Below are 27,070 nucleotides of genomic sequence, written 5' to 3' on the forward strand. Positions count from 1 at the left end.
GATAGAGCAACCTCACCCCTCCTCCTCTGATCCCAGGAAGGATTTGATGCTGGATCTTACGGGTTCCTTTGGCCCTGGCATCTTGGGCTTCTGACCTTCAAATCAGGAACCCAAGAGTCCTGGCTTCATATCACACCTACAAATCAGCCGCACACCTCTCAAGGGATCCACAGCCCTTCGGGGACTGCCCGTGATGCTGTGCTCTCCCTCGAATCTACCCGATTCCTGGCCAGGGGCAGGGGAGGGGGCTTGGCTGGGGGTGACCGCCATGTCCTCCACTCCCAACATGGTCTCCAGCTCCATCTTTGATGGGCCATCCAGTTTGGGGCACACCTGCGTGCTTATTTTGTTCTCAGTGTGAGCCCCTGAGCTATACTGTGGGTCTCCTCACATCCCCTCCTGGGGGTCTAACTGCTCGGTCACTGCCTGGCAACTCCCAGAACCAGCTTGACTCCAGTCTTTCTGGAAATAAGAAGTCAGCTTCCTTTCCGATGGCTCCCCTAAACTGTAGTAAGTTTGCAAGCGTGCAGGGCCAGGCTGGGCGTTGCCAGTGAGGAGCGTAGCTGAAGGCGGAGAGCTCTCCTGGTCCTGTAGAGAGGACAGGACAGTCAGGCTACTCTTCATCCCCTGGGACTCTGGGGGATGACTCCGCGTTCTTGCCTAGGGAATCCCATGGACAGAGGAGCCTGGCGGGCTACCGTCCATGGGGTCGCAGATTTGGACACGAAGTGACTTAGCACGCATGCGTGCAAATAAGTTAACTCATGCAAGAGGCTCTGTGCAGGCAACAGGTGTGGCGTTGCACGTACTCAGGCTCCAGGGCCTCCGAGCAGGAGAGGCAGAGACAAAGGTCAGCCTCGGGTGTGTGACCACAGGCCCTCTGCCTACTCGCTCTCTCTCTCTCTCTCTGGCTTTTCTTCTCTAGGCCAGTGAAGGAGAAGGACAGGGGAAAATCTGGTTTATGAGTCCAGAAGAAAATAAAAAAAAAAAAACAGGGGAACTTCTGGAAAATTCTGTAACTTTAGACAGGAAAAAGGCCAGACTCTCCGACTGGGCCAGGATGAACTGGCAGCCGTTCAGGCCTGGCTGTAGGAGGTGTGTGTGTGTGTGTGTGTGTGTGTGTGTAACTTGGGCCACATCCAGGGGAACCCATGGCTCTCTCCCTCCGTCTGTCCTTCTGTCCTCCATCTCGCTCCCTCCCTGTTCTCCCATCTCCTCCCCCGACCAGTGAGCATGGGAACTACCTTTCAGGAGGTGCAGGGCCAGGCTGGGCATGGCCTGCGAGGAGTGTAGCTGAAGGCGGAGGCCTGTCCCAGCCCTGCGGTTCCTGGTTCCGAAGGGAAGGTTCTCTCCTCTGACTCTCAGATCCCAAGCTTCCTGTAAGAAGCAGTCACCACCTGCCCCTTAGAATCAGGCGGGTTTGGCCCCCACCCCAGGGTCTCCCTGCTTCGTCCCCCGCCCTCACACTCCCTCACTCCCAGTCGGGAAGGGTGTGCAGATAGGTGATGATGGGTCCACAATTGGGGCACGGGCTGGAGGAGTGGGACCAGGAGCCCAGGGCAGCCCAGAGGCTCAGGCGGAGACATGGACCCAGAACAGGGAGACAGGAAAGGGGTGATGAAGGCAAGCTGGCATCACCGTGGAAGCCTAGTTGGGAGAGGAGATTGCTGCCTGCAGCCCGGGCCTGGCCCTCACCTCCTGCTCCCATTCTGACCCTGTTGCTCACATCAAAGTGGGGACCCGTCCCCTCGCTCGCTCACTGAATGGTCCAGGTCATGGCTCCTGGCTCCTTGAAGCTGCTGATGGACAGATGATAATAGCTCCCAGAGTGTTGAGAGACGGGCTCCGGGTTAGCACAACCCCCGCCCACAATCAGAGCTGGTGCTCAGGGCTCCCTGCCCCCCACTCCTGCATCCACTCTTGCCCCAGGACAGATGGGTCAGCAGGTGTTGGGGAACGGGGGTTAGGGGGTCTGCTCTGATGCTGGGGTTCAGGGCCCACAGGTGCAGGTGGGAGGTGTGGAAGAGGCAGGAGCCTGAGAACTCTGAAACCCATTTCAGAAAGGCTGTGGGGAGTAGTGGGGCGCAGGGAAGAAAGGAGGGGCAGCTCCCTGCCATTTTTATTTCCCATCATTTATCAAATTGAATTTTATCGGCCTGCTTTTATTAGTCAAAATCATACATATCACTCAGTGCTTCCGATTAACAAAGAGATTGCAATTTTTTACTACGATGCACTGGGTCAAAATAAAAGCAGCCAACTGCTAAGCGTGCTTGACATTTCAGCTGAGCTCTGCAACCACGTGGTGGGTAAATGAATATTTCCATTAGGCTTTTTATTTTAAACAGTGAAAAATTGAGAGCAGCCATGTCTTATAAAAGAAGGGAGCATGCCTAATATGGAAGGGGTCCCGTTAACAGAATTCACAGGTAAATTCAGCTGTCTCTAGGCGATCCGGGAGGCAGACAAAGGTGGCCCTTCAGCCGTGTGTACAGTTGGGAAGCCTGGGGGTGGTGGGGTGAGGAAGTAGCAAGACCCCTCCCGGGTAGGTTTAGGGAACTCAGAACTGCTCATACTTCGAGAGGACAGTGAGTCAGAGCAGAAAGTGTTTATTCCCGAAAGGAAGGTGGGCCTTTCAGATTCCTACTCTTCCACTTCTCTCTCTCCCCTCTCCCCTGGTGCTGCAGGTGGGGCCCCATAACACAGACCGGGGACTGATAAGGCAGTGCTCCCACTGTAGGGCTGGGAGTCACTGTGTGTCCCACCTAAGATGTACTCCTATCTGAGTGTCGTCATTAGGCTTTTCCATAACTGAGAGCAGCTTGATTATACTTTCTGCATGTCTGTAGTGAACTTGTAGTCCTCTTAACTGAGTGTTTATGAGTCTCGTTCTAGGACTCACGTAGGGAGCCTAAACCATGACCTCCCTTCACTATCTCACTCTCCACCTGAAAACAGAAAAATTTAAATAAAAGGCCCGAGATTTAAAACGCTGGGGAAGCCAATGTCAAGAGTATCTGGAGGTTAGAGGAAAACAGGGAAACGCTGTTGTGGAAGATGCTTGATTAAAACCTGTTCCCGCTTTCAGGCCGGAGAGAGAGAATAAATCTGGGAGACTGCTGCCATCTGGTGGTAGAATGAGAAATTGCTATTACTTCTCATTTTGCTTCTTTCATATTAAGACTGTAATAAAACTAAATCTTACTCGACCAAAAATAAATAAATAAATAAATCTTACTCGACAAAATTAACTATAAATCCTAAAGGAAATCAGTAGTGAATATTCATTTGAAGGACTGATGCTGAAGCTGACACTCCAACACTTTGGCCATGTGATGCGAAGAACTGACTCATTTGAAAAGACCCTGATGCTGGGAAAGACTGAAGGTGGGAGAAGGGGACCACAGAGGATGAGATGGTTGGATGGCATCACCAGCTCGATGGACATGAGTCTAAGTAAGCTCTGGGAGTTGGTGATGGACAGGGAAGCCTAGGTGTGCTGCAGTCCATGGGGTCTCACAGAGTCGGACACGACTGAGCGACTGAACTGAGCTGATAGTCCCAAAATGTAACAGCTAAACCTAGAAAACTATTAAGAGTGAAAAATAGGTAAATCTCTGTGAATTTGGATTAGGCAATTTTTAAATATATGACATCAAAAGCACAACAAACAAAAGGAGATATATTAATTAAAAATGGATATTGAGTTTCTCTTTTGTGAGAGTTAAAATATTCTGAAATTAGATTGGGGTGCTAATTGTCCAATTCTAAGAATGTACTAAAGCCACTGAATTCTACACTTTAAATGGGTGAATTTTATAGCATGTGAATACCATCTCAATAAAAATGGCAAACTTAACCTGCTTTAACCTAACATTACCAGATTCCCAGGTGGTTCAGTATTAAAGAATCTGCCTGCCACACAGGTTCAATGCCTGGGTCAGGAAGATCCCCTGTAGAAGAAAATGGCAACCCACTCCAGTATCCTTGCCTGGAGAACTCCATGGACAGAGAAGTCTGATGAGCTACAGTCCAGGGGATTACAAAGAATCAGACACAACTTAGCGACTGAGCACACACACACACAACCTAATATTACATTAATTGGGTCCTTGCCATTTGTCAGGAACTCTTCTGGGAACTTAATATGAATTGTTTCAATTAATCCTTCAAAATATCTGTGTCATAGAGGTACAGTTATTATGCCCATTTTGCAGGTGCATGAACTGAGGCTCAGATAAGTTAAATTATCCACAGTCAGCCAATAACTATCAGAGCCATCATTTGAACTGAAAGCCCATCTAGATCCAGAGCCTGAGAGCTACTGGAGTCGGGGACTGCCTTACTGTTCAGTAGTCACTTTTCAAGAGTTTACAGGTATAGGGCTCGGGGGACAAAGAGGAAAGCACTGTGTCTGCCCACAGGAAGCTCACAGGCTGGGAGGAGACAGGTATAATTACAGGGAACGATTAGGATATGCGACAGGAAGTGTGGAGTGACGAGCACTTTTCGGGGCTCAGGGCACACGGGGTAATCGCCCTCCCCAATGCCCCTCTGGATACATGGATTTATGACAGCACTGACACAGGCTTGGGTGGGGCCCCCCAAACCTCTTCCTCTCCTGTTTACTGTCAACCCACCTCATCTACCCTGCTACTCAGATAGGCTCCCCGGGAGCCACCCTAGATCCTCCCCCTACCCGATCCGAATCAACCCCCATTCAGCTCTATCCCTTCTTCTTCCGAGCAGTATTTGGAGCCTGTTTACTGTGCTCCCAAGGCTTCCTGTAAAGAATCCGCCAGCAAGGCAAGACAGGCTGGAGACTCAGGTTCCACCTCTGGGTGAAGATCCCCTGGAGGAGGAAATGGCAACTCACTCCAGTAGTCTTGCCTGGGAAATTCCGTGGACAGAAGAGCCTGGTGGGCTACAGTCAGTGGGGTAGCAAAGAGTTGAAAGGGACTGAGCACACAGTTTACTGTGACTGGGAACACAGCAGGGAACATCCCCAGGAAAGCAGTTTCACCCTCCCAGGTGATCAGACTTGATTAGAACCCCATTCTCACTGCCGTGGATCACAGCAGATTAAGTGTGCACCAAGTTGGGTGTGAGAAAGGAAGTGAACAGAAGTATTTCAAGGCCACTGGTCCAAGAGAACCTTAAGGCCCTAGCTGATGGAGGCGTATACACAGAGAGCCATCAAGGAGACCGAAAGGTGAAGGGGTCCCTATCTAGAACATGGAGATGATTCCAGGAACAGGAGTGCAAGGGGCAAAGGTGTTGTGTAGTAAGGAATTTGCCTGGCTTTTGTCCCTGCCTCCTGGGAGGAATCCTCTAAATCTTTGGAATGATATGAGTGTCTTTGTTACTTAGGATGGGTCCTGACAGTTTGTGTAACTTCTGGGGAGTGTCAGGGTGCAGGCCTGTCAATGGTATGTCAATAGACCAACCATGTGATTGGACTGAGTTCAATAACCAGTGATCTAATCAATCCTGCTGATATGATGACACCCCAATAAAGACTCCAGGCACTGAAGCTTATGTGACCTTTATGGTTGGCAATATACGTCTGTGCTCCTGGAGGGTGGTGTTCCTGAGTCCCCAGGGAGGGGCCAGGGTAGCTTCATGTCTGGGACCCTCGCAGACCTCCACCCCATGAGTCTCCTCTTTTATTGCCATAATAAAAACTGCAATAGCAAGTATAGCTGAGTTTTGAGAGTTGTTCTAGTGGATTATCAACCCTGAGAAGGTAATGGGAGCCCCTGACTTTGTAGCTATTTGGTGATGGGGTTGGGGACATGCTACCCCAAAACCTGGCACCTTGAATATTTTTTAAAAAACACTCTCTTTTAAAAAATCTTTTAATTAACTTATTTTTAGATGCACTGTGTTTTGGTTGCTCTGCGAGGGTTTTCTCTAGTTGCAGCGAGTGAGGGCCCCTCTCTGGTTGCAATGTGAGGGCTTCTCATTACGGTGGGTTCTCTTGCTGTGGAGCACACACACAGTGACCTCATCCGTGCTTCTGAAGTTAAGCCCATGGTGCAGGGTAACAGGTATTGTGGAAACAGGAAAGTGGGTTTAGAAAAGTGTTTTCAACACAGAGAGTGCACCTAATGGGGTCTCTCCCCAGCTGTCCTGTCATTCCAAGTTTTCTCAGCTCAGCCAAGGTAGCATGACGTGTATTTGTTTGCAAGATTGTACTGTTGCAAAAAATCAGACAGGAGCGAGCCGGACCACTAGGATGGGCGGTTAAAATCACTTCCCTCCAAGCGGTGCTTGGCTCAGCCTCCTGAGACCCAAGGACAGGCTTGCTTCTGAAACAACGAAGATTCGAGAAATGGCAGCTCCGTTACACCACCAAATACAGTGTTTAAAGACTAACCAAAGCCATCCCCTAGTCTAGAAAGGACAGATGCTACGTGAAGCTAAAACGTCAACCACTGATGCAGAACTCTCAAGATGGCCCTTTACCAAGCGTCTACACCAGTCTTTAAACATAGACTGCAAACAGACAGCCTGCAGATGAAACCCAACCTGCAAATATGATCTGCTAGCCCATCCAAGCTAACTAAATCCTGACTTAGCTAGCGAGATGCTGGCAGATTTCACATGAAGGGTTGGGTTTCCTCACTCTCGGAAAAAAGTTATGAAATCTGTCCCCCTGGAGTGACACTCAGCTGGAGCTAACTGCCGCCCTCTTCAGGTATACGGGTGCTCCCATCATGGCTCCCACCACGCCCAACACCCTGCCTGCTTCACCTGCTTTTGTTACCTGCCCGTCCCTTACGGCTGCTTTCCTGGCTCACTGAACACCCCTTCTCAGGCGCCACCATCACTTGCCCAGCGAGGCTCCTGGGCTGAGCCAGGTGACAACCCTTCTTGTCTATGACCACTGTCTACAGAATCTACGACTGATCCATCAACAGATGAATGGATAACGATGCGTACATACATACAATGGACTATCACACATAAAAATGAAAGAAACTGGGTCATTTGTAATGATGTGGATGGACCTAGAGACCGTCATACAGAATGAAATCAGAAAGGGAAAAACAAATATCGTGTGTTAATGCATATAGATGGAATCTAGAAAGATGGCACAGCTGAACCTATCTGCCAGGCAGGAATGGAGACGAAGATGTAGAGAGCGGACATGTAGAAATGGGGTGGGAAGGAGAGGGTGGGACGAGCTGGGCAGCAGCACTGACATATGTCACCACCATCTGGAAAACCTAGACAGCTAGTGGGAGGCAGCTGCAGAGCGCGGGGAGCTCCCTGGTGCTGCGGTGACCTAAGGGGCGGGATGGGAGGGTGGGAGGCTCAAGACAGAGGGGGTACATGTATATATAGAGCTGATTCACTTGGTGCAGCAGAAACGAACACAGCACTGCAAAGCAATTAAACTCCAATAATAATATTAAAAAATCTGGGACTGAACAAATCAAGCAGAAAGGCTTTGCTGAGCGATCCTGTGACTCCATGAGGAGGACAAAATCTGCTCCTGAATCCTCTCTGAGCTAGATGACCATCGTGTTCTCTCCAACCACAGGAACCGTCCTGATAGGTCAAGCACTTCATTGCTGGGTAAAAATCATGCCTGATCAGTGATCCTGGGCTTTAGCTCTCCTGGCCCTGGGCTCCTGTCGACTCGGAGGCAGGGAAGCTGCCCGCTGGCTTTTCCAGAGTGTGGCCAGAGTGGTGGGAAACAGATGCAAGCCTGCAGTAAAAGCCCCAAAGCAGCGGTTTCTCCAACTCGTCACACCTGGCTCTTCTGGAGTCTGGCCCTGGTGACAAGTCGGCAGAGTCCCTTAAACAAAGTGAAGAGCTCAGGGCAGACTGCCTGACCGTCTTCACTGGGCTCCTGACTGTGTGGCTTCCTCGTCTGCACCGTGGTCCCGACTCGGCATTTTTAAGCCCAGACGGCGCAAGGAGTTGACAAAGTAGCGAGGAGGCTTGCAGAGCAAGGTGAGCTCTTCCTTCCGGGGCTGCAGGGCCGGCAGGGTCAGCTGGCAGGCGTGCAGGTGCAGGGGGAGGTGGCGGGCCTTGGACTGCTGCAGCCCCAGTTTCTTCAGGATCCCGGCGGACAGCTTCTGCACAAAGGAAAGAGCTCATGAGAGCCAGGCTGGCAGCTTCTCTGACCAGCAGCCACGGGCAGAAGACGTCTACTTGCAGGGCCCCATCACTGACCCCCCAGATGATACAGTGAGGGACAACCTGCTTCGGGGTCTCTAGGAAGGGTTCAGAACCCATGTGACAGAAAACCCACCACACTGGGAAAGCTGTCTTTGGCCAGTTCTCTGGCTTTCCAAGAGAATGAGCTATAACAGTGAAAAACAAGTTTCCACCAAGGCTCTTTAGCAATAGCATGAAAGGCTGCTTTGAGCCTTCAGAAAGTCTCCTGTCTGCTTCTGAATTTCTCCCTAACCTAAAGAGCTAGCAGGATTATTGTTGTTTAGTTGCTTAGTTGTGTCAAACTCTTCGTGACCTCATGGACTGTAGCCCGCCAGGCTTCTCTGTCCATGGGATTCTCCAGGGAAGAATACTGGAGTGGGTTGCCATGCCCTCCTCCAGGGGATCTTTCCGAACCAGGGATTGAACCCGCGAGCCCCACGTCTCCTGCATTGCAGGTGGATTCTTAGCTGCTGAGCCACCAGGGAAGCCCAGCTGGCAGGGTGCTGTGCCTGAAAACAATCAACACGCCTTTGCTGCAACTGACTTTAGGGATGCAACTTATTCTGTTGCATCACGGGTCAAAAAGATATTACCTGGGGGGCCAGCCTGTTCCAGTCTGAGTACTTGTGATCACCAAGGATTGGGCAATCCAACCCAAAAGACAGGTGAACGCGAAGCTGATGTTTTATTCCTTTAAAAAGAGAGAGGGAGGAGACTTATGAGTAGCTATAGAAACGATACCACTGGCGGCATCTGCTTCTAATCATATTAAATCAAAGCACAGTAAAACTGGCAAAATCCCAACTACAATGAAGTGTAAAGGATAATATAACAAATGATAAGCTATTAGGAAATAATACCGGTAAGCCTCTAAGTACCCCTCCCCGTAACAGTTCCCTTTCCACCACACATAACCACTATAATCAACTTGAGGTCTATTGCTGCCATGCTTTTTTAAAAAATAACTTTACCGTATAACATTAAATAGTACTGCTTGGTACATTTATTTTTATATTATGGCAAAATATACATAACATTTGAACTTTTTAAAAAAAAAAAACAGAATTTGAAAGTAGTTCATTAGGAATTCTCTCTTTCTTAAAAGGCGGCACAGCACGGCATGCAGGACCCAAGTTCCCCAATCAGGCGTGGAATCTGCTCCTGCACTGGAAGCTCGAAGTCCTCACCACCAGACCACCAGGGCAGTCCCAAGGCTTACCATTTTAATCCTCTTTAAGCATTCAGTTCAGAGGCATTAAGGACATTCACACGGTTGTGCAACCATCACCACTGTCCATCTCCAGAACCCTTCCGCCCCAAACTGAAACCCTGTCCCCGTAAACCATAGCTCCCCATCCCCTCCTCTCTCCAGCCCGTGTAACCACCACTCTGCTATCTGTCTCTATGAACCTGACGACTCTAGGTATCTCACATAAGTGGAATCATACAGTGTGTGCCCTTTGTGCTGGGCTTGTTTTATTCAGCGTAATGTCTGTAAGGTTTGATCCAGCTGAAGCACATGTCAGAATCTCCTTCCTTTCTATGGCTGGGTAATATTTCACTGCATGAAGTACCACTGTGTCTTTCCAATGGTCTGCTGATGGAAATGTGGGTTGCGTTCACCTTTTGGCTACTGTGTATGGCGCCGCTATGAACAGCGGTGGACAGACATCTTTTTGAGGAACCCGTTTGCAAATGTTTAAATAAACGTAAGCAAACTGTCCATATCCTTATGCCACTGTTTTTCACAATCATCCCCATGGGAGCTCCCAGCCGTGGATCAGCACTGGAAGCACACTCTGGCACAACCTCAGGGCCCCCATAATACTGGGGGCTCAGAGGAAGGGCGGGGCCCAGCACGAGGCCCTGGGTGAAGCCCTGAGGGGCCCTGGGGCTCTGCCACCCGCTGCAGAACACTGGCGCCCTCACCGGTAACAGGCTGGAGCTCCAAGAGGGCGGCGGACAGGCTGCTGCTCAGCACCCGGTACTGAGTCACCGCCAGCTGCGCGTTCCGGCTGCTCCGAACCCTCACCATCTTCCCATCGTCCATGCCGTAGCTCGGGGACAGTGTCATCTGCAGCCAAAGAAATCGAGACGTGACTTCAGAGGACGAGCAGAAAACCCGTCCCTCCAGAGGGGCTCACCCACCCACCTTGTGGTGATGCTGCTGGCCCTGCGCCTCCTTCTCCACGATGGGGATGTCCACGACTCCTGCTTCAGGCACTGGGACGCGCACGGTGACGGCCCTGGGGGGACACACAAACCCTGGCCTGAGCCGCAAAGGTGAGGGACGCGCTCCCTGGTTATTTGGCTGCTTAGAGGTTTTCATGCTGGCCTTTCTGCACTGCTACAGTCAGTGCTGAGGGTCAGAGGGCCCCAGATAATCTCTTGGTATAGCGCTCAGCCTGATAGCTATCACTAGCCTTACAAACCTTTTTTGCTACGAAAGTAAATATGCTGATTGTAGAATACTGGGGGGAAAAAACAGGAAAACAAACAAACAAAATTACAGTAATAACATGGTCTTTTATCCAGCCTTTAAAAGTGAGTATGGGCAGTTTCATTATCTTGTCTTTTTTTTTTAAGGGATAAAAGATGATAAGTTCAAGTTGCATAGGAAACAAATCAATAAATAAAATGAACTGAATGAAAAATTCATAGGACTGCTACTGCTCTACTTGCCAGGTAGATAAAACAGGTAGGAAATGTACTCCAAAAGTCACAGGAACCCCAAACACAGCTCAGTAACTCACTCCCAACCTCTCTTGTTGGAGGTCCATCACACAGCAGATAGGCAGAAGACTCTGATTTGTCCTTATGTTTAAACCTCCTCCAGGTCAATCAGCCTAACACAGAATCGCTGGCTCAGGAGTCAAAAGCCCTCTCAGATATAACATCTCACACTCTGGACACCCAGCTGCAGGTTGGTAGCAGTTTAGACTGCTATCAGATGCATTTTATCATACTTACACTGATTTATAACCACTAGATGACCCTTCCTAATGACCTAACGCTCCTGCTCAAAAACATTCAGCCAATAAATATTCACTGAACATAAACAGGCACTGATTTGGGCAGGCACTGGTTTTATATGGATGAATAAGACAAAAATCCTTATTGGTCAGACTTTCCTGGACACCCAGTGGTTAAGACTCCGTGCTTCCATTGCAGGGGGCATGGGTTCAAACCCTGCTTGGGAAAATTCCCTACGCCACACTGTGTACACCGCATGCCCCAGCCAAAAAAAGGGAAAAAAAAAAAAATTCATGCTCTCAAAGAATCCCAAATCGAGTAAGAGAGGTTCAATAATTTACCTAAAGTCTCACACTGGTAAATAACACAGGTGAGAGCTGAACACAGATCTTTCTGTGCATTGAGCTACCATGCTAAACTCATTCCACTACCTGTCATCTCTCATTGAGGTGATTCTTAAAACTTGATTCCTCATCAGAGTCATTTGTGGAGCTTTTTAAAGATACAGATACCTAAACCTCACACCCACCAGACTTATGAATCAGAACCTCTGTGGGTGGATCTCAAGCGTATAGATTTTTTTTAAGGTTCCCAAGATAGCAAAGCAACTTCAAAATCTATAATACAAAAAGGACTAACATCCAAAATATGAAAAGAATGCTCACCAATCAAAAAGAAACACAGGCAAAAGAAAAAGTCTGTTCACAGAAAAGAAAACTCAAACCCCCAATAAACACACACAAAACCAGCCAACATCACTAGTTAACAGGGAAACAGAAAATAAAATATATATTTTTTACCCATCAGAGTGGCAAACCTTTTAAAAATGAATTGGTCAGGCATAATGGGAAGCGGATACTCATCACTGCTAGTGGGAATAAAAACTGACATCATCATTTTGGAGAGCAACTTGGGTAGTAACTATTCAAATTTTAAAAAGTGTGCATCCTTCAACCCAGCAATTCCATTTCTGGGCATGTGTCCTAAGGATATACTCACATATTCTTTGCAAGAGGCTTTGAAAAATGGAAAGCTACCTAAACATCAATAAGGAAGCTATGATATATCCACACAACAAATACATACAATAGAGCCATTGAAAAGGAGACAGCTCTAACGGTACAACACAAAAGGCCCTCCAAGTTATGCTGTCCAAGTGAAAAAAACAGGTTGCAAAGCGATGCAAAATATGCTGCCATATAATCATCTGCTTATACATATCCCACATAACTCTACAAGTTTACACAAGACACTAGCAACAGTACCTGCTTCAGGAGCAGGAAACTGAGTAGATGGGGGATAGGAGTGGGTTCGTTTTTGCTCATGTACCTTTCTTCTATTAAAAAACTAAGGATGGCAAAATTGAAAAAGACACATGTATCCCACTGTTCACTGCAGCACTGTTTACAACAGCTAGAACATGGAAGCAACCTAGATGTCCATTGACAGATGAATGGATAAAGAAGTTGTGGTACATATACACAATGGAATGTTACTCAGCTATAAAAAGGAATGCATTTGAGTCCGTTCTGATGAGGTGGATGAACCTAGAGCCTATTATACAGAGTGAAGTAAGTCAGAAAGGGAAAGATAAATATCACACACTAACGCATATATACGGAATCTAAGAAGATGGCAACGAAGCATTTATTTGCAGGACAGCAATGGAAAACAGACATAGAGAACAGACTTATGGATATGAGGAGAGGGTGGGAGAGGGTGAGATGGAAAGAGGAACATGGAAACTGACATTACCATGTGTAAAATAGAGAGCCAACAGGAATTTGCTGTGTGGCTCAGGAAACTCAAACAGGGGCTCTGTATCAACCTAGAGGGTGGGGTGGGGAGGGAGGTGGCAGGAAGGTTCAGGAGGGAGGGGAGATATGTATACCTGTGGCTGATTCATGTTGAGGTTTGACAGAAAACAACAAGATTCTGTAAAGAATTATCCTTCAATTAAAAAATAAATTATATATATTAAAAAAAACCAAGACTGGGACTTCCCTGGTGATCCAATGACAGGGGCCTGGGTTTGATCCCTGGTTAAGGCATTAGATCCCACATGCCACAATTCAGATTTCGTATGCTGCAACTGAAGATTCCACCTGCCACAGTGAAGAACAAAGATCCCGCATACTGCAACTAAGACCCAGCGCAACCAAATAAATAAAAACTGAGGTAAATCTATATGCACCAACGTGGAAAGAGCCTACGGACGAAGAGTTAAGTCGGAAAAGTACAGTGTACTGTACAATGTAACACACACACACACAGTGTACATATCTGTGCGCTCAGTCACTCCATCGTGTCCTGCTCTTTGTGACCCTGAGGACTGTAGCCCGCCAGGCTCCTGTGTCCACAGGATTTCCTAGGCAAGAATACTGGAGTGGGTTGTTACGCCCTCCTCCAGTGGATCTTCCCAACTCAGGGATGGAAGCTGCATCAGACATGTCCGTAAATAGGATGAATAAGCTCCACAGGAATAAAAACCAAACTACCCCAAGGGAAGGAACAAGAATAATAGAACGAGTGAATTCTCCGGGACTTTTTTTTTTTTTTTTTGCTTTATCCTTGTTGTTTGACATTTTACCACAAAAATCAAACCATATTACTTGCATAATTAATTTTTAAGTATAGCCATAATTAGGAACCACTCTACTATCAGACTCTAACAGTCTAAGCACTAAATCTATTTCCTATAATTTTTATATGTCTAGAGATCCTAATGCCAATCCCAAAGAAAGGCAATGCCAAAGAATGCTCAGACTACTACACAATTGCACTCATCTCACATGCTAGTCAAGTAAAGCTCAAAATTCTCCAAGCCAGGCTTCAGCAATACGTGAACCGTGAACTTCCAGATGTTCAAGCTGGTTTTAGAAAAGGCAGAAGAACCAGAGATCAAATTGCCAACATCCGCTGGATCATCGAAAAAGCAAGAGAGTTCCAGAAAAACATCTATTTCTGCTTTATTGACTATGCCAAAACCTTCGACTGTGTGGATCACAATAAACTGTGGAAAATTCTGAAAGAGCTGGGAATACCAGACCACCTGACTTGCCTCTTGAGAAACTTGTATGCAGGTCAGGAAGCAACAGTTAGAACTGGACATGGAACAACAGACTGGTTCCAAATAGGAAAAGGAGTACGTCAAGGCTGCTTGACAAGTATTGTCACCCTGCTTATTTAACTTATACGCAGAGTACATCATGAGAAACGCTGGGCTGGAAGAAGCACAAGCTGGAATCAAGATTGCCAGGAGAAATATCAATAACCTCAGATATGCAGATGACACCACCCTTATGGCAGAAAGTGAAGAGGAACTAAAAGCCTCTTGATGAAAGTGAAAGAGAGTGAAAAAGTTGGCTTAAAGCTCAACATTCAGAAAACTAAGATCATGGCATCTGGTCCCATCACTTCATGGCAAATAGATGGGAAAACAGTGGAAACAGTGTCAGACTTTATTTTTGGGGGCTCCAAAATCACTGCAGATGGTGACTTCAGCCATGAAATTAAAAGACACTTACTCCTTGGAAGGAAAGTTATGACCAACCTAGACAGCATATTAAAAAGCAGAGACATCACTTTGTCAACAAAGGTCCATCTAGTCAAGGCTATGGTTTTTCCAGTAGTCATGTACGGATGTGAGAGTTGGACTATAAAGAAAGCTGAGTGCCAAAGAATTGATGCTTTTGAACTGTGGTGTTGGAGACGACTCTTGAGAGTCCGTTGGACTGCAGGGAGATCCAACCAGTCCATCCTAAAGGAGATCAGTCCTGGGTGTTCATTGGAAGGACTGATGTTGAAGATGAAACTCCAATACTCTGGCCACCTGATGCGAAGAGCTGACTCATTTGAAAAGACCCTGATGCTGGGAAAGATTGAGGGCGGGAGGAGAAGGGGACGACAGAGGATGAGATGGTTGGATGGCTTTACTGGCTCAATGGACATGGGTTTGGGTGGACTCCAGGAGTTGGTGATGGACAGGGAGGCCTGGCATGCTGTAGTTCATGGGGTCGCAAAGAGTCGGACACTAGTGAGCGACTGAATTGAACTGATCCTAAGACAGTGCCTTCTGTCACCAGGGATTCCTGATGCAAGAACAGCTGAATAAATGAAAGAGGGCCTACACCACCTCCACCGCTATCAACAGGTTTCATACCAGTACTTCTTTGTCACCTGACGAGTTCTAAACAGCTCTTGAACTTGATGCGCCACTTCTTTTTCCCAAGCCAACACCATCACACCTGTGGTTTCCTTGTCCAGCCGATGGCACAGGTGCAGCGGCTTTGCCTTGTAGCCATGGAGTATCTTTGCCAGGATGGGCAGTACATCACTGATGCAGAGCTGGACCCCAGGGCCACCTGAGAAGGAGAGACCCAGAATCTGAGTGGCCATGGAAAGATCCCACCAAAGACCTCTATATGGGAAAAGCACATTACTGGATTAACAGCAGATGCTCTTGAGGGCAGCAAAACTGAAGTGTGGTTCAGGGACTAGCAACATGTCGGTACACCCAGGGAATCTGCCAGATAGGAATCTCAGGTCCCCCAACCCAGATAATGAATCAAACTCTGCATTTTAACAAAACACCCAAGTGACTCATATGCATAATAACATTTAAGAAACATGATCCCAGGGTATGTGGCTTTCTCCTCAGACATATACAATTTTTTAAAGGTACTTATGTACTCAAACTAAAATTAGCAACCAAAATGAGGAGGTCTGATATTTCACCATACAAACACAGGCTTGAGAATCTTCCAAGTAAACCCTAGTGAGAAATGCGAGACCATAAGGCCCTCCTAAGGCATTACCGGGGAGCTGAAAGGATGGGCTTTGGGGTGATGCATTCTTGGGTACCACTTTATGGAGCCTCCTAACTAGCCATTGATCTTTAGATTACTTGCCCTTTTCAACTTTTAGTTTTCTCGTCTACAAAATGTAAACATCGGGATAATAATTATTTCTTGGGGAATGAAAAGGCAAGAAACTAATGGAAGGATCTAAAGACAAAAATATACACAAAGCACTAGGCAATGTCTAACTTAATTCCTTGTTTTCATGTACAACCATCTCCGTATCTCCCCCTAAAGCATTTGTACTTCTAGCTAAAACATGCCTTTTCCTCCAGCAAAACCCCTTCCACAAATGCATTTTTTTCATCAGTCTTTTCTGACTCACTCCAGCTATCTCTGACAACTATATTTAACATTTATTTTAAAAAAAAATCAGGGCGTCCATTAAGGTCGAGGTGCCCTGAGGTTTTGCTAGGTATACACCAACACAGGTTATGTCCTTCTTCCCAATTTTGATGGAAAATAATTTGAAGACAGGAACTACACAGCATTGGTCCTCTATAGCAACCCCTAGTGGAGGTTGGCACAGAGCAAATTCCATTCTGCTGGCTGCCAGATGTTTGGAAGATGGGGACCGTCTTCTTTTATCTCTGTGTCCTCTCTGGTGCCTTACATAGATCAGTACCCTTACAAAAGTTAAATAACTCTGAAAGCAAAGCTTCAGAAAGCCCCAGGAGTAATGCCAGAATTGCCCCTCCTTGTAACAGAAAGCAGCAGCGCTCCCCCCCCCACCCCGCCACGTACTCCTCACCATGCACAGGGAGACCGTAGGGCTTATTGATGACCACAAGGTCCTGGTCCTGATGGACAATTCCCCTGCTCAGCGCCTTGGCCAGCACGTTGGGGTGGACGCGCTGCAGCTGCTCCGTGAACCGCACTAGTTCTCGCACTCTCCGCTGAACAGGGTTTGTGGGCGCCTACGGGGAGAGGAGGAGAGACAGGAAATGCCCGGTGAGGAGGTCTTTCACTAAATCTGGGTGAGAATTTGGGAAGGGAAAGCCTGTATCTCTACACTAGACGCGCGCCTCCCTCGAGTAATTTGAGAGCAGGGGAGCGTGTCTGTCTCACTGGTATCCAAGTAGGGCTTAAGACTGGGGTCGGCAGGAGCCAAAGACCCAGCCCACAGGAAGATCCCGCACCCTGCTGAGCTGTCCCCCTCGCTTTCTCCTAGTTCTCCCACCACAAGCCCTCGACATTTACCTGACAGGTGTCAGAGGACCCGCCTCCCTCCCTCCCTCACCCCAGTGAGCGCACTGCCTCTTGGGAGTTGTGGTCCTTCTGGACTCACCGGCTCCTTGGTCTTTTGTTGCTGTTTCTGGGCCCGGAGTCTCTCTGCTAATCTCTGAGCATCCAGGGGCCGAGAGGCAGCAGCAGCAGCGGAACAAAGTGGCTTTGAGAAGAGGGTGAAGAGACTCCCGAGACACTGCCCGGAGCCCCGGACCCAGAGGCCAGGCGCGCTACAGCCGGACGCCGCCATCTTGCCGAGAAGGGAGGGACGAGACAAGGCCACGCCCAGAGGAGAGCAATGACAGGCCAGCGGGAGGACGGGTGGGCGGGCCCTGAAAGTCACGTGGGCGAGGAGGGGCGTGGCCCTGGGCGCGTCACGTGGGGGCGGGTGCGTGCTGAGTGCGGCTGCGCCGGCCGGTAGCTGCAGCTGGAGCGGTGGCGTTTGGAGGAGACGCGGTGAGTGTGTGCGAAAGCCGGGTTGGGGCTGCGGAATGCCGGTGCCTCAAAGCTTTAACGTTTCTGCGGACCCAGGGTTTCCGTTCTCGGAGATCCCTGTCTCGAGAAACCGTTTTTCCCTTTGAGAGACGACCCCACTCAAAACCACCTCCCCGCCCCCGCGCCCGGTAGAGAGATGCCCCATGAACGCTCGTCCCAGAGCCGTCTTGAGGCGCCCATCCCGTCCCTCTTGCCCCGAGGGACGCGTCGCGTCCCTTCTCCTTTTCCTATGGCTCGACCTTCGGAGATGCGGGATCAAGTGAAGCCTCTCCACCCCTCACCTCCTGACTCCCAGCCTCTTTGTTTCACGTTATAACTAGTCCTTCTCTCCCAGGGGTGACTGGGAGCCCCTTCGGTTACCCAGGGGCCTATATTTCCTTCCTAGCGAGCACCTTGAGTTTCTTCTGCCTTCTTCAAGAATTCATTTCTTGGAGTCTCCTCCTTCAACTCCCCTCCCCCCCGCCACACACAGACACACACGCGGCTTCCAAAGAGAAGACAAAGTACAGAGCAGGAACCTTCCCTTCCCTTTTCTCCTTCCTTCATTTCCCCCTCCGCCGTTTGCAATCTCTCCCGACCCTCTCCTTCTCTTACACGGTGCAGCGTTGGGACCCCCATGCCCAAACTGCCTGCGACTTCGCGAAGCCAAGACTTTCTGACTTAACTAAGGGGGTGGCAGGGAAGAGGAACATCTGGTTGGGATGGTTATAAAAGTAGCTTGGGACACACCTGCCATTTGTTAAGGATGATGCCCTAGCCCAAAAGGGTTGTCAGAAAGCGAATGAGTCTGCGCTGACGATAGAGAAACCAGTTACTGCCTAGCATGAAGGCTGCCAGACGAGTTGGTGGAATTAGGCTTGTATCCTACCCCTGTAAAACGGATTGCATAAAACAGAATTGAACAGGTAAGTGGAGGTAGCCTGCAGAAGACTTTCACCTGAAGAAGAGTTTGATCTAGATGTGAGTCTATGACCTAAGGAGTCTGTGAAGCTTCTGGAGCAGGAGGGCAACTCCTTGAAAGGTAGAAAGGAATCTGGCAGTTGAACGCAGGACTCATTGAAAAGGAGGGAGCTCTGAGAGCAGGGAGATCAGCTAGGATGCTGCAGTCTAGGTGGGCAGTAGTAAGGCTGTGCTTGGTTCAGTGGTCTTCTTCCCTACGCCGTCCTGTTCTTTGAGTTTAAATTGATTTTGAGTTGTGTAGGTCAAGATGTATCAGTTGGCAGCTGCTGTTGAAGGGTTCATTCATTCATTTTTTTTTTAACCCCCCCCCCCCCCAGTCTGGTGCAGTGCAGAGTAAACTCACAAATATCCCTGGACTGGGTGAGGTGCATCGTAGGTTTGTATTAGGTGTGTCTGAACATTTTGAATCATCTAATTTCTGTCCATTTTTAATCTAAAGAGTGGAGGAAGGAGTAGATGTATTTGTAAAGAGGGGAAAAGAAAGCCTGTGCATGTTTCTGTTATGAGAGGTGATGGTTATAAATGTGAAGAACTTCAAGGGAGACTGGGGAAACAGCCTCTGTCTCTCCTACTGTTTTTCCCCCACAGATTCACGGGAAAGACACATGTATAGAAGTTGAGAATTACCACCTTTTACTGATAATGCCTCAGCCTCAGTTTCTAATTTCAATAAACAGTCCCACATCACATGTTACGGAGGTACTTGAAGCCTCCTTTCCAGGGACTCTAAAATTTGGACATCAGGACTTAAGTTTGTGTCGTTATGTTAATTACAAGCCTGTTTTAGGTGAAGGACTTCTATGGTTTCGTGTGGAGGCCAGGGAACCTATTTCTGCCTTAACCTGTCCTTAATAGTGTTCAAAACGTGACCCCTGTTCCTGCAGAATTTTCTTTGTGGCAGGAAACAAAATGAAGAACCAACTCAGATGTCATTGCCAGTGACTCAGACCTTGTGTTCTTGGGTTTCACGTTAACCCAAGCCATACACTATGGTGCCTAGGAATAAAAACACTGGTCCCCCCCCCCCCCTTTTTTTTCTGGAGAAGGAACTTTTAGATTTTTTTGTTGAACCTTTGTGAGAGAAATTTGAAGAGTTTTGTTTGCTTGATATCACAGTATAGCTTTAGCCAACATGGATACAGAAGTTTATGTTTCCTTAATGTTTATCCTATGAGTCTAGGCACTTGCTGGTTATTGAAATAAAGTTGCTCTCAGGACACAAGAATTTATGCAGAGATACATATTGTCTTTTTCCTCTTCCTCATTCAGTTGATCCTGTCTTGGTAGCTCATTTTTCTGCTTCTCCACCAATCTCACATTCTCTTTTCGGCTGGGGCCTCTTTTGTCTGGACTGTTTTCTTGGTACAAGGAGGGAAGTTTTATTAGTGATGTCTTCATTCTTACAGAGTACAAATATGGCTTCTATACATAGATCTTGATATACATATCATATGTGCCCCCCATAACTATATAAAGAAGACCATGATAGTTTGCTTGTAAAAATATTTTCTATCCTGTGCAAGAATGACAAAGCCTCCTTTCTAATTCATAAATATAAACAGGAACTGACTAATAAAGGAGATTGTGTTTAAATATCACAAATTTAAGGTTAATTAGTGGCATGAGATTAACATCTGGTTCCTTGAACAGTGGTTTGCTAGTTGCAGATTAACCAGTGATTCAGTTTCCCTGCAAAGCAGGAAGTACTTGGAGATTGTTTTATGGTTTTAGAGAGATTCAAAGAGGCAATTAGGAAGAGGTCTCTGGAGGTGTCCTGGGAAGTGCAGTTGTTGGCAGCTGGGGACTGGCCCCAGTTCAGCTGCTTGTGAACATAAGTGAGTAATTTGAGCTTCAATTTATTGTCTTTTCGGAGTTCCCTGGTGGTCCAGTGGTTAAGACTCCACACTTCCAAGGCAGGGCTCCAGGTTTGATCCCTGGTCAGGGAACTGAGATCTCACTTGACATGAGGTGCGATAAAAAATTTAAATAATAATAAAAGAAGATCCTTACCAGCTGTAAGCTCCTATTCTGTGAAGACTTTCCATCCACTGACACTTAAGTATGTCTCTTTCTTATCAAGTGGAATTTATGTCAGACTTACCTTGAATACGTTTAGCATTGGCACAGGGATTCAGGATTTTGCTCCTGTTCCCACAGTTTAACCTTACGGTCCTGAGCTAGCATTTATGTTCAAAGGTTTGCTTCATTGAATGCTGTTGGAATATACCTGCAGATTTCACAGGTTGGGTGTGGGAGGAAACAGTGGTATTGAACTATAACACGGTGTGTTAGTTCTTTTTTCTGTGCCAACATTTCAAAAAGAGATTACAATGTACCATTGCCCCTTGTAACACGTTCATCCAGCTTTTGAGCAATGATCAGGACAGTTCGAGCTTAAGCCAGTACTTCCCAAACTTTATTTTCATATTGGCACCCTACTCCAGTACTCTTGCCTGGTAAATCCCATGGATGGAGGAGCCTGGTGGGCTGCAGTCCATGGGGTTGCAAAGAGTCGGATGCGACTGAGCGACTTCACTTTCACTTTTCACTTTCATGCATTGGAAAAGGAAATGGCAACCCACTCCAGTGTTCTTGCCTGGAGAATCCCAGGGACAGGGGAGCCTGGTGGGCTGCCGTCTGTGGGGTCACACAGAGTCGGATGCGACTGAAGCGATTTAGCAGCAGCAGCAGTGACATGTGGAAATTACTGTTGTGTCACTGAGGAAGAAAACAGCTGTCCTGGGAGCTGTGCCTGTCCTGTCCCCAGCCGGCCATACACAGGCAAGGAGGAGCTCCCTGTGCTAAGGTCCATGCGAAGGGCAGCCTCACACATTCAAGGTCTTCATCCCAAACTCTGCTTAACTCTCGAGTAATGGTGTCACTAGTTAGTTTTGTTCTGTTTTTAAACCAAAGCATGTTATATATTATCCCTCGAATCATCACCATTTTTACCTGACCATATCTGTTTTGGGGGGTCTACATTCTCTTTACTATTATTATGTAAGTTTCAGTTGTACAGCATCATAATTCAACGTGTGTACACACTACCAAGTGATCACAGCCATTAGTCTGATGACCATCGTTATTTTTGTTAAATCTGTCTGTAATATGTTCTGCGTTCATGTGCCTTTGTGCTCTTGGCCCGTTTAAAGGCCATATTTGGGGACTTCCGTGGTGGTCCAGTGGCTAACACTGTGCTCCTGATGCAGGGGGCTGGGGTTCTGGCCTTGGTTGGGGAACTAGATCCCACATGCTTCAGCTAAAGATTCTGCTTGTTGCCATGAAGATCGAAGATCCCACATGCTTCAAATAAGACTTAGCACAGCCAAATAAATAATAAATATTAAAAAAAAAATAGACCATAGTTGTCCTCAGAAAGTGGCCCGTCTTAAAGTGTATGAACGGGTAGTTAACTGATTAAGAGGTGGGAAATGCTTTTGTCATGATACTTTAACCTCATTAGATTATGGGTGGACTTGCTGTGGCTCTTTTGAGACAATAAGGAATTTCTTTAAGTAGCTTATTTTATGTTTTCATTATAAAAGTTTTATAGAAAATTGAAAATAAAAAAGTAGAGGAGGGAAAATCATTCATACTTAATATTTTCCAAATACTGTTAACATCATGGTTTTTCTTGCCTTTAAAAAAAAATCATGCATTCTTTCTTAATTGTGGAAATTTTCAAACATTTGCATGATAGAAAAAACTCATAAACCTCATGTACCCATCAGTAGCTTCTGGAGCCAACCAACACCAGGCCAGTCTTGTTCTCCATCCCACCCTTAACTCCCAGATGGTTTTGAATCAGATTCCAGAAATAATCATTTCATCTGTAAACACTTGGGTATGTATCCGTGAAAGATAAGGAGTAGTTTTCAACATAACCACAATCCTGTCATCACACCTTAAAAAACATGTTCCTGGGTATTGCTGAGCAACCAGCCAGTGCGCAGATTTTCCTGTTGGTTTCAGTTTCTAACAGTTCATTTGTTTGAACCATCTGGATTCAAGAAGGGTCCACCCATCGTGTGTACACTTTTAATTAGAAGACTAAAACCATATGGGCATTCTGAAGAGATAATGTGGACTGTCAACCTTGCGGATGCTAAGAGCTTGCACTTCACAGTCAGACAGACTGGGTTTCAGACCAGCTCTGCTGCTTGCTAGCTGTGTAACCATGTGCATGTTACTTAACCTCTCTCACTGTAGTTTCTTCATCTTGTCAAATGGAATTAATACATACCCTAAGACCCTGTGAGGATTGAGTGCATCAGTGCAGGGTAAAGCACAGAGCCCCGCACAGAGTTAATAATAAATGCTAGCTCTGGGGAAAAAAAAAAAAAGCTAGCTCTGTCCAGCACCTAGTATTGCACCAGGTGCATAGATTTGTGGAATAAAAATAGATTGGGAGTCAAGAGCCGAGGAATTTGGTCCAATTCTGCCATTTAGGGGAATCACTTCAAAGTTCTGGACCCTAAATTTCTCATTAGAAAAGGGGACAGAGTGAACAGCTAGATGATCACTGAAATTCCAGAGCTTGCAGGAAATAAGGCAGGCATGATATTTTAGAAACAACATGAGCTTCTAAAACAGACTGGGGTTTGCATCTTGTACTTCATTATTTACAAGCATTTAATCTCAACCTCAGTTTCTTCATATGTGTAATGGAATTAATAATACTAAGTAAAATTGTTGTGATGAGCAAGAAGGTAAATATGTCTGGTTCCTAGTGTGTAGTGGGTACTCATTATTAGCATTTTATGATTGTAAAACAGGAATGTTACGTTGGAGCATTTTCAGCATCTTAAGAGCTGTGTGTTTTGTAGCATTTGTATAAGTGAAGATGACCAAGTGTCTTGTGGCAAAAGGAATGTACACTGGAAGGGTGAACCTGGAAACTGTTTCCAGTCCATGGATGATGGAAAATTAAGGGACTGTTCAATGCTGTTGATAAAAGCCAAAGGATATGAGGATCACTGGAGAAATTCAGGAATGTCTTTGCAACAGACGGTTACTTAAGTTGGATAAACCTGTTTCTGTTATCATTTGAAAATTTCACAGTGAGTCAAAAATGGCTTTTTTAATTGCAGTATATGCAAGCATTGTGTTAGTTTCAGGTGTGGTACATGGTGATTTGATATTTACATGTTTTATGAAATCACCACGATAAGTCTAGTACCCATCTGTCCCCATACAAAGTTACTAGACTGTTATTGACCATATTCCTTATGCTGTATATTAATTACATCCCTGTGCTTGATTCATTTTTGTTTTTGTTTTTTTTTAATTGCATGTATCAGTGAAATCGTATGGTATTTGTCTTTCTCTGATTTATTTCACTTAGCATAATACACCCTCTAGATGTTGTCATAGGTGGCATGATTTCATTTTTGTTTGGTCTGAGTAATATTCCATTCACCTATCAATGAACTCTTAAGTTGCTTCCATATTTTGGCTATTGTAAATAATGCTTCAGTGAACATTGGTGTGCATGTTATCTTTTTGAATTCATGTTTTTGTTTTCTTTGGGTGAATACCCAGAAGTGAAATCTCTGGATTATTTGGCAATTCTATTTTTAGGTTTTTGAGGAACTTCCATATAGTTTTCTGTAGTTTACAATCCTATCAGCAGTGCATGAAGGTTCCCTTTTCTCCATGTTCTCGCCAAAATTTGTCATTTCTTATCTTTTTGATACAGCCATTCTGAGAGGTACAAGATGGTATCCCATTGTGGTTTTGATTTGCATTTCCCTGATAGTGATGTCGAGAATCTTTTCATGTGCCTGTTGGCCATCTGTACATCTTCTTGGAAGAATGTCTGTTCAGGTCCTCTGCCCATTTTTTAGTTAGGTTGTTTGTTTTTTTAATGTGGTGGGAATTCTTGTATATTTTGGGTATTAACCCTTATCTGATGTGTTTACAAATACAGTATCTTTTTTTTTAAGGAACTGTACTTGACTTTAATTCTGACTGAAGCAAATACAGTATCTTCTCCCACTCAGGGGGCTGCCTTTTTGTTTTGTTGATCATTTCTTTCACTGTGCAAAGACTTTTTTAAGATTGATGTAGTCCCATTTGTTTATTTTGCTTTTGTTTCCCTTGCCTGAGGAGACATCCAAAAAAAATTGCTAAGATCAAGGTCAAAGATCTGCCTGTGTTTTCTTCTAGAAGCTTTTGGTTTCAGATCTTACATTTCAGTCTTTAATCCATTTTGAGTTTATTTTTGTCTGCAGTGTAAGAAAGTGGTTCGGTTTCAGTCATCTGCTAGTTGCTGTCCCGTTTGCTCAACACCGTTTATTGACAAGGATATCTTTTCCCCATTGTGTATTCTTGTCTTCTTTGTCACAGGTTCACTGACCGTATAAAAAGATGTCGACTGGGGGTGTGTGTGTGTGTATTTATCTTTGACATTTGAAACATGCTGCCCTAATGATATTTTTGGTTTAATGAAGATAACTTTCATTAGCTGTTAAAAGGAGAGCTGCACTATTCACTGACTTAGAAAAGCAAATCAATTCTGAGTTTACTGATCCCAGTGTACTGGTCAGCGTTTCCCCAACATGCTTGATAAGAGTCCCCTGAGTTGCTTTAAAGCTGCACCAGGTCCCTCCTCTGGGAATTTCCGCTCAGTGGAGGCTGGGTCGGGGCCCAGGAGTCGGTGTCGCTCCCTCCCCCCACCCTGCCCAGGAAGCTCCCCGGTGCCTGCACCTCTGCCCGGCCTCCTTCAGCGCTGAGCAGGTGCTCCTGGTCTGCTCATCCGTGTGTAGGTTCTCCCTTGCCTGGCTTTTCACTTGCCTGTGTTAACTTTTTTCCAGATGCGTCAAGGTAGGAAGCACAGTCTTATCAGTAACATCATCTGTGTGCTCACTTCCATTTTTTTGTTGGAGCCTGCAGTCTTCTTCCTCCTCCTGGGCTGGCTCCCATGACCTCACATTTCTTGGTTATGTCCTTAGGCCCTAAGAAGTATCTGAAGGACTTTATTTTGCCCACAAACGTTTGATAGTTTGGAAGTGGAGTAGAGTCCCAAGCTAGAAGTGATTTTCTCTCAGAGTTTTGAAGGTGTCTTTGTGTTTCCCAGGGTCTGTAAGTGCTTTTGAGGTGTGGAGGTTCATGCCCTTTCTGCATACCCTTGTTCTGCTGGCTGGGATTTCTTTTCTCCCTCACTGGGAGTTTGAGGGCAGTCCCTCCATCCCTGGTGGTCTGGAGTTCCATGATGGTGTACCCTGGTGTGGGTCTTTCCTCTTCTGCTATTCTTGGTCCACAGTGGATCCTTTTATTCTGAAAACTCATGCCCTGCCATCCTGGGACATTTTCTTCTATCATTTCTGTGACTTTTCTCCCCATCTTTTCTTTTCCTTTGATCTTTTTCATACTATCCATTCTTGTCATATTGGATACAGTAGCTACAAAGAGGGCCCATAATTTTCTATAAAACATTAAGGTAAACAAAGGAAGAAACATTCAAAACAAAACAAAACCACGAAGGGGACTTGCATGTAAGAAAATGTATCCTGTAGAAGCAGGGGCAGGCTCTTAAGAATACTGTTTTTTGAATTGATGTCAACATGAAACCAGGATGCTTTAACTTGCCCCAGGAGTTCCTCCTGAAAACTGCTTTTCTCCTTATAAACGAAAGTACCCACAGCAGTTCTCTGCAGGTGGGATCACTTGCTCTTTCTACTTCACTGTCCCTTTCGTATTCCCCAGGTGCCTACATGCGACCTGTCCTTTTCTCAGAAAGGAAAGGTGCTCCCCATCCCCACCCCACTCCTGTGCAGTGTCCCTCCGGCACCCAGGCCGCCCAGCCCTCTGTTGGCGCTCCCTCTGACTCCTCGGTCTTGCATTGACCTCCTTCGCTCTTGATGAAAGTATGTTTTTAGGTCTTCCGAGCCTGTTTTGCTCTCAGCTTTTCTCCTCAAGTATTTTTACTGGCGACTTTCTAAGACTGACGCCACCTGCTCTGCAAAGCAGTGCTCTTCAGGCAGCTATCTAAGTCAGTCTAGTCTTTCTAGCTCCAGTGGACCTTGTAGCAGATAATAGCCTCTTTCTGGAGCTTTCAGATTCTAGTTTCAGGTAAAAACAGTGTTTTTATCTCTCAGTTCATTTGCAGATCAAAGAGAATATTTTTCAGTTAATTTTTATTAAGAGAAAAAATCCTGAAAAGAATATCGGCTAATTTACAGTCATGATGGAGTAGGACATGGCAATCCACTCCAGTATTCTTGCCTGGAAAATCGCATGGACAGAGGAGCCTGGTGGGTTACAGAGGAGCCTGGTGGGTTTCAGTCCACAGGGTCACAGGGTTGGACATGACTGAGCAGGCACACGCAGTCATAAGCTTAGCCACTTCCCTGTGTTCTGGCTGGTCTTTCTCTTGTTCTTAA

The 27,070-nt window shown here is 46.4% G+C and overlaps 2 protein-coding genes across 4 annotated transcripts in view; one reads left to right on the top strand and one right to left on the bottom strand.

Moving 5' to 3' along the window:
* Window positions 1-7,398: 7,398 nt before the first annotated feature.
* Window positions 7,399-17,515, bottom strand: RPUSD4 (RNA pseudouridine synthase D4). The gene is made up of 7 exons (XM_020912721.2): window positions 17,293-17,515; window positions 16,756-16,921; window positions 15,308-15,509; window positions 10,325-10,418; window positions 10,102-10,246; window positions 8,766-8,863; window positions 7,399-8,090 (listed from the first exon to the last, which is right to left on the bottom strand). The coding sequence occupies exons 1-7, from the start codon at window positions 17,479-17,481 to the stop codon at window positions 7,851-7,853; spliced, it is 1,134 nt and encodes a 377-aa protein (XP_020768380.2). The 5' UTR covers window positions 17,482-17,515; the 3' UTR covers window positions 7,399-7,850.
* An 89-nt stretch (window positions 17,516-17,604) lies between these two features.
* FAM118B (family with sequence similarity 118 member B) overlaps window positions 17,605-27,070 on the top strand; it is a 44,611-nt gene continuing 35,145 nt past the window's right edge. For 2 of the 3 annotated variants that reach the window (XM_070457369.1, XM_070457372.1), the window contains exon 1: window positions 17,605-17,687. The gene's annotated coding sequence lies outside the window, so the exon portion shown is untranslated. The remainder of the gene's footprint in view (window positions 17,688-27,070) is intronic. The other variant, XM_070457370.1, reaches the window with a different exon arrangement.

This window comes from Odocoileus virginianus, chromosome 28, assembly GCF_023699985.2.
Source record: "Odocoileus virginianus isolate 20LAN1187 ecotype Illinois chromosome 28, Ovbor_1.2, whole genome shotgun sequence".
Taxonomy (NCBI): domain Eukaryota; kingdom Metazoa; phylum Chordata; class Mammalia; order Artiodactyla; family Cervidae; genus Odocoileus; species Odocoileus virginianus.

Excerpts from the sequence above, each read along its gene's own strand:
- RPUSD4 (XM_020912721.2), bottom strand. The coding sequence starts at position 17,481 with ATGGCGGCGTCCGGCTGTAGCGCGCCTGGCCTCTGGGTCCGGGGCTCC. Across the intron at positions 15,510-16,755 it reads CTACGGTCTCCCTGTGCATG|GTGGCCCTGGGGTCCAGCTC; the intron begins GTGAGGAGTACG and ends TCTCCTTCTCAG. Across the intron at positions 10,419-15,307 it reads CAGGTGACAAAGAAGTACTG|GGCCGTCACCGTGCGCGTCC; the intron begins GTATGAAACCTG and ends GTGTCCCCCCAG.